General features: G+C 45.8%; 1 protein-coding gene across 1 annotated transcript in view; it reads right to left on the minus strand.

Annotated features, from left to right (window-relative positions):
- LOC103170271 (telomere repeats-binding bouquet formation protein 1-like) overlaps positions 1-12,925 on the minus strand; it is a 60,234-nt gene that overhangs the window by 1,104 nt on the left and 46,205 nt on the right. The window contains exon 15 of the mRNA XM_029057320.2: positions 496-560. Coding sequence (XP_028913153.2) covers positions 496-560 — 65 coding nt within the window. The remainder of the gene's footprint in view (positions 1-495; positions 561-12,925) is intronic.

Below are 12,925 nucleotides of genomic sequence, written 5' to 3' on the forward strand. Positions count from 1 at the left end.
TAAAGACTGTCTCCGCCTCTAGACTGCAAGTTCCTTGTGGGGTCTACCTTGTGGGAGCTTGTGGAGCCAACCAATTCCATTACAGTTTACATTTCCAATCGCTTAGTTTAGTGCTCTGCAGAGGATAGCACTCAATAAATACCATCGATTGATCGATTGAGTAACTCTGACCATAATGACATCAGATCGAGACAAAAATGATTTTCCCTTCAAAATTTTTCAACGTTCCCATGAATAAAACTTTCTTGCCACGGTGGTAGGGCTTTTCACCCTGAAAACAATGTTCCTAACTTTTAACTCACAACTACCAAACCAGTCTCCCTGTTGCTGAAAGGCTGTAGTTCAGAAACTGAAAGGTTCCAGGAGACCGAGCCATCCTTAGTGGGAGGTAAGAGCTGAAAGAGCTATTGGAGGCGGTGAGGAGTGGACCCGTTTTCTCCCTTCAAATTGCCAGCTAAGTTTAACACAAAGGAGAGAAAACATTTGCTACTGTACCTTCCTTTGGTGGCTGCTGTGCTCTATTTCCATCTTCTGCAGCCGCATGGTCAAACACACATTCGCTAAAAGCAAAGGGACAGTAGATTAAAAAAACATAATGGATGGTTCTAGTGAATATCTTGATTAATGCTCAGGATGAACAAATTGTGAGTATGCTCATCAAATGTACAGTCAGTACAAAACTGAGTAGGGTGGCTGACATTTTGGAAGACCAACTTACCCTGAACAAATGATCCTGTAAAAAGACAACGGAAGACAGAAAGGACTGTGTCAGTTAGTATACTTCTGGAGAAAAAGGGCAATCCAATGGGGAAAGCCTGTCCAGGCACAGAACGTCTGAAAAAGACCTGGTGGCGGGAGGGTGGGGGACGGGTTGGTCATAACCAACCACAATCAAACCATCGATCAATGGCATTCACTGAGCTAAGCACTGTCCTAAGCACTAGGGAACGTACAATGGAAGCAGGACACACAATGCCTGCCAGAAGGTGTAGAGCCATGAAGCCGACTGTGAGTTGTCATCTCTCGCAGAAAGACATGGGATTTTGGGAAAGGGCGGGCCCAGGTAACAGCTCAAGTTTCCTTCCTCCATTTCTGGGATTCTTCATGGGCCAGACTCATTGCATGAGCTCAATCACGTCAGAACTATGGGGGTTTGGGGCAGGAGGAAGGGGCCAGGTAGGTTCCCTATCCCTCTATCACACACTGCCAAAACTCATTGATTTTTCATTTAATCTGGATTTCATATTCCCAAGGTACGGCTAGTCCGGATTAAATGTAACTTCTGTGTTACCCTTCGTTATGGTATACTTTCCAATTGGTTCCCGCTTGCCAGAACAAGCACTTAGGGCATCTCCTCCAGGACTCTCTAATTGAGTCTCCAGCTCATTGCTTGCAGGTGGGTGGTAAATCTGAGCACCTGACTCAGAACACTGCTTTGAAAGGGCTTTTTCTTGCTCGCTGTCTTTCAGCACAAAATCTCCAACATCGCCGTCTATTCTAGGGACTTGTTCCTGCAATACAAGACACCACAGAAACAACTCCAAAGAGGCAGGTTTCCCTGTGGCTCCATGTAGCATCGCTCTCCCACAAAGTGGAAAATGAGTGGACTTAACTAGAGGAAATAAAGTTTTAAAGAAAGGGATCGGGCTGCTAATTCTACGGTAGTCTCCCAATTGCTCACTACAGTGTTCTGCACACAGTTGGTGCTCAATAAATACGACCGACCAAAGAACCGGTAGGCTCGCAGTAAATACGACTGGAGAGATCACAGTAGTAACAGGTCAAATCCAAAGCAGGGCCAGGACGTGCAGATGGCAGAGGCCGAGAGAGGGACTTCCTTCGGATGCACGGTCACCACTTGGCTGTCGATAGACGTGATCCCTGCCCTCAAAGAGCTTACAATCTACGCTTGCGCACACTTGGACAGGATCGCATCCTGGGCAGGATCATTTTCTAACAGTAAGAACAGTTACATAGATGCCCTTCAAACTACTGTAAATCAAGCAATCAGTTAATCAATAGAGGGTATTATACTGAGTGCTTACTGGGTGCACATCCACTCTTGAAGTTTCTCCCAGCTACAGCTGACTCCAAGTTAAAGGGGCCCTAATTGTCACTCCCCATCCTAGGACTAAATCCTTCATGCTGGAGTATTTGGCCCTATTCTTCAGCATGTGACACTGTGGGAGAGGGTCGCTCATGGAGCCAATCAATAGCAGCGTCATTCTTCCATCTTGGCCCTCATTCCTCTCAGGAGCATCCCAGGATTTCACCCCCAGCCTTTCTGATGGGTCTCAGGCCCTTCACCCTAGGTGGTCCCGCCCTCCCCGGCTAAGGGACCCCAAAGAGCTACCCATGTGAGGAGCGGTGGGGGAGAGAAAGGGCACCGGGGACTCGGGTGTGTGACTTTGTCTGCCTCTCCAGTACAACAGTGGCTGTCCAGAACTCCATTCTCCAGGAGGGGTGGGTTCTCCAGGAGGAAGGAGGGATGTAGAGCACTTGCCCCCACTGGCCCTTCCCTATGAAGGGGCAGGATTCCCTTCCCTGAAAGTTTCCCTTCACCTCATATCTCTATGCGGAGAATGAGAGAATGAAAAGTCTGGTAGGTTGGCAATTCAGTTTTCTGTCCCTGTTCAAATTATGATTCTCATAGAGAGAATTATTAGACCTTCCTTAAAACCTTTTGGAAGGGGATTTATAATCTTTGAAAGAAACAGGCAAACCTCCTCTTCTTCTCTTCCCAAATGTTCCTTAATCAGGGTTTTTGTGGTTTTCTGCAAGTGGCCAGGAGCTTTCCCTCATTTTTTTTCCTTAGAAGAATACCCGCAAAATTTAGCGAGTAACTGTTTAACTATGAAACATTGGGGGAAAAAAAGGAGTTGGGAAATTACTACAAACGTTTCAATGCTGATGCTTTATGGTCTTGAAAACTAGTTCACAAAACCTGACCACCCACCACTTTTAACGTCACCAAACTTCAGTTCACAAAACAGCACATAACGCACTAAGCCTTACATCATATTCCTTCTTGCGGATCCCCAGTTTTCCTCCTGAAACAACCTTGGGTGGAAAAGACACATCTCCTTAAAGGAAATAGGGAAGGTAACAGGGGTAATCCTCAGTCACTTAATCATTTGCAGAAGAAGCGCATCACTGGGCAGAGATTGTCTCTATCTGTTGCCCGAATTGTACACTCCAAGCGTTTAGTACAGTGCTCTGCACATAGTAAGCGTTCAATAAATACTACTGAATGAATGAATGAATGAAAGGCTTGGGATCCAAGTCACTAACCTGTCAGAAATTTAGTATCAAATCGTTTAGTTCTCATGTTCTCTTCAACTGAAAATGCTAACAGAACACAGATGAGAACAATTTTTTCCTCACTTTCTAACCTCATTGGGAGTCCCAATTCTAGATGCCTAATGCCCCTTCTTTCAAATAAGTCAATCATTATGGCCACTAACCTTTGTTTTTCCACAAGTCACTAAAAGTCACTCCATACGGCTAAATCCCGCCATGCTTCCTCCAAAACACCACCTAGATGTGTTCCTTCTTTTCCAACCAGACACCACTGTCCTTCAAGATCTGTCCAGATCGTCTCCGCCCTGGGCTCCCTGCCTTTGGCATCTTCCCCCTTCAGTTTGTTCTACCCACTGCTACCTGTTTCAACTTCCTGAACCACAGCTCAGCACACCTATCTCCACTCCTCAAAACCCTCCAATGGCCATCCACCTCCCTTCCCTTAAGCCATCAATGGCGCCTTGCCATTGCCAACTTTCTCCATCTTACAAATCAGTCCCCTCCATCCACCACTGCCCTGGCCCACAAACCTACTGTCCCTCTCCTTCAATTCACCCACTACCACACACTTGGCTCATGCTCTTTCCCCCGACCTCCAGATGATTCATTTATTCATTCAATAGTATTTATTGAGTGCTTACTATGTGCAGAGCACTGTGCTAAGCACTTGGAATGTCCAGTTGAATGTCCAGTTCCCTCCTCGGCCAGATCTGCCGGTCTCTGGCCCTGCCCACCTTCAAAGCCCACCTAAAACTCTGCCTCCTCCATCATGCCTTCCCCGGTTAATTCCCTACACATCAGGTTAGAGCGACCCAACAGCCACACTTAAGACGCTGTGCGTTTAGGCCCATCCTTAGCATGTGTATAGAGGTGGACTGCCAAGGATCCATCTGATTGTTCATTCCAACTTTCACTCTACTCCCCTCTCCGATCCTCATCCTGCCAACTGCTTCCACTATTACTACGGATTTTGTAGGTCTGTCTCCCCAGGAGAATGTCAGCTCCTTGGGGGTAGGGAACATATGGCTTGCTCTGCTGTACTCTCCCAAGCTGACTTTAGATGCAGGGGGGAGTAGGGAGATGGGGTGGCCATTGGAGACTGCAGTGGGAACCAGAGAAGGCTTCTCTCAGAAGAGGGGAGACTCAGGCTGTTTTGAGGGATCCTATGGGTACCAAGGACAGCTAAGGGAGGTGAGGGGATGTGAACGAGGAGGCGAGTCACGGGTTTATCATTGGCCTGAGAGTGGCGATTCAGAGTTGGTGAGCTGAGAAAGGCTGCAGGGTCCGACTGTCTGCTACCCTGGGAGAAAACTCCTTCTAACTCTATGTCGACAAGTCCAGAGGGTACCTGGGGCTGGTTACAAGAGGAATCAACTGCTATTTCCCTTATCCATCTTTGGAGAATATTTGCTTCCCCTTATGAATAGCTAGCTTAAAGCACAACACAAGAGTCATCAAGGTAAAAAGAACCACAGCCTTTTGAAACTGAAATGATGTGGGATCATTTTTCCAACAATAAACTTACCCCAAATCTTACGTTTGACCTGGACAAAAGAAACAGTGGAGTTTACAATCTCATTATGAGTCGCAGAAAAGGAGTCTTCTATAAGTTTGAGGCCATTGTTTTGGGGCAGGAGTCCCAGATTTTCATCTGCACAATACGATGAAGTTAATTAGGGGCTTCTCTATTTCCATCAACCGCTAACACTTTTCTTTGCAGGACACCTGCATCCAGCTCAAAAAAAAAATTATGATAATAATGATAATAATAGCAAGAGTAACTTTAATAGTAATAATGATAGTATTTGTTAAGCGCTTACTATAGGGCAAACGCTATATGAAGCACTTGGATTGATATGACATAATCAGGTCAGATGGAGTCCCTGCCCCACATGGGGCTCACAGTCTAAGGGGGAAGGAGAACTGGTACTGAATCCCCATTTTACAGGTGAAAAAAATGAGTCACAGTGAAGTGAAGTGATGGGCCCAAGATCACACAGCAGGCACGTGGCAAAGTCAGGATTCATTCATTCAGAAGTGTTTATTGAGCGTTTACTATGTGCAGAGCACTGTACTAAGTGCTTGGAATGTACAATTGGGCAGCAGATAGAGACAATCCCTGCCCATTGATGGGCTTACAGTCTAATCGGGGGAGACAGACGGACAAAAACAAGACAATTTAATCATGATAAATAGAATCAAGGGGATGTACACCTAATTAACAAAATAAATAGGGTAATAAAAATATATACAAATGGTCACAGTGCTGAGGGGAGGGGAAAGGAGAGGGGCAGGAGCAGAGGGAAAGGGGGGAAAGGGGGCTTAGCTAAGGGGAGGTGAAGGGGGAGCAGAGAGGGAGCAGAGGGAGCAGAGGGAAAAGGGGAAGCTCAGTCTGGGAAGACCCCTTGGAGGAGATGAGCTCTTAGTAGGGCTTTGAAGAGGGGAAAAGAGTTAGTTTGGCGGAGGTAAGGAGGGAGGGCATTCCAAGACAGCGGTAGGATATGGGCCAGAGGTCGACAGTGGGATAGGCGTGAACTGGGGATGGTGAGGAGGTTAGCGGCAGAGGAATGGAGTGTACGGGGTGGGCAGTAGAAAGAGAGAAGGGAGGAGAGGTAGGAGGGGGCAAGGTGATGGAGAGCCTTGAAGCCCAGAGTGAGAAGTTTTTGTTTTGTGCGGAGGTTGATAGGCAACCACTGGAGGATTTTAAGGAGGGGAGTGACATGCCCAGAGCGTTTCTGCAGGAAGATGATCCGGGCAGCGGATGGGGAGAGACAGGAGGAAGGGAGATCAGAGAGAAGGCTGACACAATAATCCAGACGGGATATTATGAGAGTTTGTACCAGTAAGATAGCCATTCGGATGGAGAGGGAAAGGGCGGATCTTGGTGATATTGTAAAGGTGAAACCGGCAGGCATTGGTGATGGATTGAAAAGCCCAAGTCCCCTGACTCCAAGTCCTGTGCTTTGTCCACCAGGCTTTACTGTTTCTCTTTCCAAGGAAACCTCCCAAAATAATTCTAATCATTGATTCCATTCAGAAAGAGATGCTAGAGAGATGCAGGGGCTGGGGCAGGGGTAGGAGGGGCGGTGTTGGCAGTAGGGAAATGGAAACAGTTGGCTTAAATACATTTTCCATTCAGGAAATATTCTTTCCTCCCAAGCCTTGAAGGCTTTTTAAATGATTATCTGTAATTCCAGCTACTACCTATCAGAATGTTCTCTTCCCTGATTTGAAAATGAATTTGTAGTGAATTCTTCCAGATTCTTCTTGTCTGTGGCTAATTGGGAAATTTTACTTCTCTTCCTGTCTCTTGTTTTGCAATTTGTGCATTTCCCTTTTTGCCAGCATCTTCCATCTTCACCAGCAGCGACATTTAATGGGAGCCTAACGTGCAGAGCACACTAGGAAGTGCTTGGGAGAATACAACTGAGGTAGTAGACACAACTAGAGGGGAACAAAAACAAGAGGAAGAAGGAAAGTGGACATGCGAGTGAGCGAGTGCTTAAGTAGGAGAGGTTGTACAAAAGTGCATCTGGTGGTTTGGAGTAGATAAATGCCTGGTTGCTGCAGAAGTGCGGAGGTGGTGTTTGGGGTCGAACCAGTAGAGATGAGAAAACAGTCAGGGAAGGCCTCCTGGAGATGCATTTTCAGTACTCCCCTAACTATAACAACTGGAGAAATGTCTACTTCTCTGCTGATCTATCAATCCTGTCCTGCTCATACCTAGAGATACATTTTTAGATGTAGGGGATGCTAAGATCGGCCAGTGTTTATTTAGGCTGACTAGATGGTGGTGGGATCCGTTCCAAGTGCACAGGTGACAAAGAAGGGAGGAGGAGGAGGGGGAATGAGGGCTTAGTCAGGGAAGGTCTCTTGAAGGATATGGGATTGTAGGAGGGTTTTCATTCATTCATTCAATTGCATTTATTGAGTGCCTACTGTGTGCAGAGCACTGTGCTAAGCACTTGGAATGTACAATTCAGCAACAGATAGAGACAATCCCTGCCCAACAACGGGCTCACAGTCTAAAAGGGGGAGATAGACAACATGGTGGAGAGAGTTGTGGTCTGTCATATATGAAGGGGGAAGTTCAGGACCATGGGGAGAATGTGGGCAAGGCGTTGGCACGATAGACCAGATGGAGGTACACTGAGTAGGCTGGTGTTAGAAGAGTAAAGCATGAGGGCTGGGTTATAGTAGGAGATCAGCAAGGTAAGGTACGAGGGGGAGAAGTTGATGGAGGGCCAGCGAGCCCCGTGGCATTCTCGACTTGCTGCTACCTTTCAGCTCTCACATTCAGGCTACTGACTGACCCAGCCAGTTTCCACTTGCGATTCCAAGATCTGCCCCTTCCTCTCCCCCACCCCTGAAGCACTGACATACATAACTTTATCTTCTATTGCTTCCCTTCCCTGGAATTGATTTTAATGTCTGCCTACATTACAAACTCCTTCTGGGATGGGATCATGGCTAATGATTCTACGGCACTCTCCCACGCCCCTAGTCCAGCACTCTGCGCATTCAATAGGTGCTCAATAAAACCTTGGTGATTGACCGGTCGATAGGATTGGAATGCTATCTGGTAACGCCAAATATAGATGCTAGAGAAGCAACAGCCATCAAATGTCAATGCTCAGTAGGGAGAGAGGGTGATTTTCATTTGGAAACTGAAAATGTATAAAAGTCCTTTCACTAAGGGGTCTGGAAGTCAGAAGGTCATGGATTCTAATTCCGGCTCTGCCACATGTCTGCTGCGTGACCTTGGGCAAATCACTTCGTTTCTCTGGGCCTCAGTTACCTCAGCTGTCAAATGGGGATTACAAGTGTGATCTGATTCTCTTTCCCTCTTCAAAACCTTACTTAAAAATCACCTCCTCCAAGAGGCCTTCCCAGACTGAGCTCCTCTTCCCCCTCTACTCCCTCTGCCATCCCCCCTTTACCTCTCCGCAGCTAAAGCCTCATTTTCCCCTTTTCCCTCTGCTCCTCCACCTCTCCCTTCCCATCCCCACAGCACTGTACTCGTCTGCTCAACTGTATATATTTTCGTTACCCTATTTATTTTGTTAATGAATTGTACATCGCCTCGATTCTATTTAGTTGCCATTGTTTTTACGAGATGTTCTTCCCCTTGACGCTGTTTAGTGCCATTGTTCTTGTCTGTCCGTCTCCCCCGATTAGACTGTAAGCCCGTCAAACGGCAGGGACTGTCTCTATCTGTTGCCGACTTGTTCATCCCAAGCGCTTAGTACAGTGCTCTGCAATAGTAAGCGCTCAATAAATACTATTGAATGAATGAATGAAAGTGTGAGCTCTATGTGGGACAGGGACTGAACCTGACTAACTTGAATCTACCCCAGAGCTTAGAACAGAGAATGGCACATAGTGATCACTTAACAAGTACCATAATTATTATTATTATTGTGGTCTAGATCAAATATGCAGTATTCACCTAGGCAGCAGAACATGCATATGACAATATGGGAAAAAACAGGAATCATATGGTAGAATGATTTGGCGATAAAAAAGCATTGATTGGCAAAAAACATTTCCAGCTGCTGTTGCAGACCCAGACCTGAGGAGCAGTGACATTCAAAGTCCTGTCTTGGGCTCAACTATAGAAGCCAAAACCCACCTGCCTCCTTTCAGTTTCCACGGGTGCATGATGGGGGAAGGAACAATGATTCGAGTCATGTTAATGGTGTTATCGATTGAGAGAGTGATTGATAAAAGAGTTGGATCTAGAGAAGGCCCGTGGCCTACCGGAAGGAGCGGAGGCCTGAGAGTTCGAGGAGCTGGGTTCTAATCCCGCCTCCACCACTTGCCTGCTGGGGCATCTGGGGCAAGTCACTTCACTTCTCTGGGCCTCAGATCCCCCATCAGTAAACGGGGGACTCGATACCTGTTCTCCCTCATTCATTCATTCAATCATATTTAATGAGCTCTTAATGCGTGCAGAGCGCTGTACTAAGCACTTGGAAAGTATAATTCAGCAACAAAGAGAGACAATCCCTACTCAACAACAGGCTCACAGTCTAGAAGAATACTGGTATTTGTTAAGCACTCATTATGTGCCGAGCACTGTTGTAAGCGTTGGGGTAGATACAAGGTAATTAGGTTGTCCAACGTGGGGCTCACAGTCTTAATCCTCATTTTACAAATGAGGTAACTGAGGCACAGAGAAGTTAAATGACTTGCCCAAAGTCACAAAGCTGACAAGCAGCAGAGCCGGGATTAGAACCCACGATCTCTGACTCCCAATTCCATGCTCTTTCCACTAAGCCATGCTGCCCCTACTTAGTCTGCGAACCCGATCTTGGACGGAGACTGTGACCCGATTCTCCTATATCTACCCCAGTGTGTTCTACAGTGCTTGGCACACAGTAAATGCTTCATAATCACCTGAATTATTATCATCATTATTATCATCACCTAACAAGTGAGGAAAAAAACTGCCCAACTGGTTTTATTACTAGAATCTTTCCGAATTGTCGGACCGCTTGTCTACAAGTAAATGTTACTCTATAAATGATCTTCAATGTGACAGCAAATCAAACACCTCAGAATTCTCAACCAATAGGCTATCAATGACTCATACAGCATCTAATCAAGACTTTAGGAAAAATCAATTGGCATTCAGGAAGTTGCCAAATGACAACTTGATATTGTGATTGTTCCCTTTTGACCAAATCATTTGTAAACATAACTTCAAAAGGAACTCCCTCTCCCTTGCATGCAACCGACTACTCTCTCCCCGCTTCAAAGCCTTATCAAAATCACATCTCCTCTAAATATTGATGTACGGCTAGCTGGTCTAGCAATTATACAACAAATTCCCCTGAAAATGATGAAATACATTTTCTGACCATTGAATTTAGAATTATTTTTATGGTCTTTATTTCTCTAGAAAGTTCTAAATCTTGACTTTGTGAAAAGATCACTGGCCCTCATCCTAGGCAGTTGCATCATTTCCTTCATTATTTCCTATTAAAGTATTATCATTTCCTATTAAACAGGAATTGTGACATCTGTATCAGGATTACACTAATGAAACAAGATTACCATCCTCCCCACAGGTGAACTTCATTGGCAGAGGTGCCAATTTCAGGCAAGAAGGAGTTGTCTATACACACACACACACATACACACACACACACAATGTATATAAAAAGTGGAAAACGTATTGGACTCGCTGTAGCGTCAAGCCCACTAAATGATACACCTACTTATCACATGTCTGTATGCAAGGCTCAAGGGTAACCAGAAGAGTAGTTTTCTCTAAAGAATTTAGTCTCTCCAGAACCAGCAAAGTCAAAAGTTGGGGCACAACTTGATACTGTGCCAGAATTCTACTACCAGGAGCTAGTAATAGAAAATATTTTTAAACGTGAATATAATTGAAACAAACATTTTTAATCGTCAGGGTGAAAAACAAAATCAAACAAAAAAAAATAGAGCTCTTTCAGGTCCTCTTCTGCCTCCCTGTGAGCATTTGGGCCACTGTCCCCTATGTTATCACCTAAATTCTTCCAAAACTGGAACCATTCGATGACAGCAATTGTCGGCAAGGAATGGATTCCTTAGGAACATGGGTGCTGCTGCACGACTGCTTGTCTCGGGGGCTACTCCACCCACCCACCCACGGTTTAGCCGTGCCATCGTTATGACGCACTGATTTGTATGGAGCTGTGGACGATGTGATACTTCCACATGGCATACAATGGTGCTATTATATAGGGCTCCTCCACCTACCTGTCCTGTCACACTTGACGACACCACCGGGCCCCCTCGCCTGAGAAGGGAGCGATTTCAAGGCACGTCGTAAGCTCCCTCCCTCTTCCTCAGCCACTCTTTCTTCACACTAGACCTCAGCTTGCATTCTTCATTCCTCCCAAGTTCACTTTCCCACTTTGCCTCGTTTTTGGCTACAACCCCTTGCTCAGACCGTTGCCCCTGTTTGGAACTCCTTCCCCCTCCTAACCTGCCCAAACAGAGCTCTCCCCATCTTCAAAGCCTTTCCTGAAATCCCCCTCCTCCACGAGGCCTTTCCTGATTAAGCAAGCTTCCCCGGTTGTGTAAATCCAACAGCTGCATTTAACCCTTATGCTTATTCACCTCAGTACTTAGGCACATTCTCGACTAGTAGTAATTTACCTTTATCTAGACATCCTTCAATATCCCTGCTATTTATAACCATAAAGTTGTCTCTTCTCAACTATCTGTGAACTCATATTTTTGCCCCTTTTTGTTGTGGCTAGTTGCTTCCTGGGGTAGAGAGACCATCTCTATTCAACAAATGCTACTATTGACTGACAAACAGGGAGGTTGTCAAGGTAAACCGGGAACACGGTGTAGTTGGGGCAGTAACTGGAGGAAGGGAGATGAAGGAGATGATCCGTGATACAACGCCAAGGTAGAATCAGTGGATCACGGTGATGATTTCAATGCGGGCAAAGAACCGGAAAGAGGGAGCTAAGATGATTCCAGCGTTATGAGCGAGGGTGGGGGTTAGGTCAGTGCTTTTGACAGGGATGGGAAAGGTGGGAGGAGTTAAGGAGGGAATAGGGTTAGCTCAGAACAGGACACAGAGGTGCCAATTTAGGGCAGTGAAGGGGGCAACTGCCCCCATGACCCAGAGTTGGGATCGGATGGGAAAAGTTTCCAAGGCTTCTGAGCAAATGGAGAGAGAATGACAGGAAAAGGAGCCACCAGATGGCAGCTTCACTCATAGGTAGGTGGCATCTAGGGATAGGCAGACTGTGTGTTTGTGTGTGGGGGCGGGCGGTCATCGGGCGGTGACGCGACTGGGCAGGGGGCTTGACCCTTTCCCAATGGGCTCCTAGGTCTGCCAGCGGCATTTTGCATCCCCACTGGAATCTATGTTGGAAGTGGGTGTGGCAGGAGGCAGTGGAGAGTACTGAGTCTGTAATATCAGAGGGACAGCAGCAATGTGAATGATAAAACATCATAAAGTCAAGTCATTCGTAGCACTTGTGTGTAAATCAGCTCTCTATACAATCAAGCACTGAAATGAAGAATAATCGTACAAAATGAAATCATTGCAATATTACACATGCATGTATTTTAATCACTCACAATTACAGGAGATGCAGTTACCCATGGCACTTGTCACTTTTACTGCCGTCTTAGCACTAGAAATAATCTGATGTGAATCTCGGACCAACTTGGTAAAAACGCCGGTCAAAACATCCAGTCCACCAATAGATACGAAGAACTTCTGAACCAGTGCTTCAAGAATAAAGTTAAAGAACAGTTGATTTTTTTTTTTCAAGCAAAGGGATTATCGCATCCATCTACAAAATGGATCCATCTACATCAACATTTCTAGGACAGAATTTCTGTGTTAACATGATACTTTCCTCCTTGTGTGTTAGAAAAACCTGTCTTTCCTGTTAGGACAAATTAATGGCACGATCCAGTTCAGGCTATTGAACAGAGAATCCCACGGAATCGATTCATTCATTCATTCATTCATTCATTCCATTGTATTTAATGAGCGCTTACTCTGTGCAGAGCGCTGTACTGAGTGCTTGGAAAGCACGATTTACTGATATTGGAGTCAGCAGGCTGCCAATTTTCTCTTCCCACTTTCAAAGCCTTACTCAAA

This window comes from Ornithorhynchus anatinus, unplaced genomic scaffold (genome assembly GCF_004115215.2).
Source record: "Ornithorhynchus anatinus isolate Pmale09 unplaced genomic scaffold, mOrnAna1.pri.v4 scaffold_93_arrow_ctg1, whole genome shotgun sequence".
NCBI lineage: Eukaryota > Metazoa > Chordata > Mammalia > Monotremata > Ornithorhynchidae > Ornithorhynchus > Ornithorhynchus anatinus.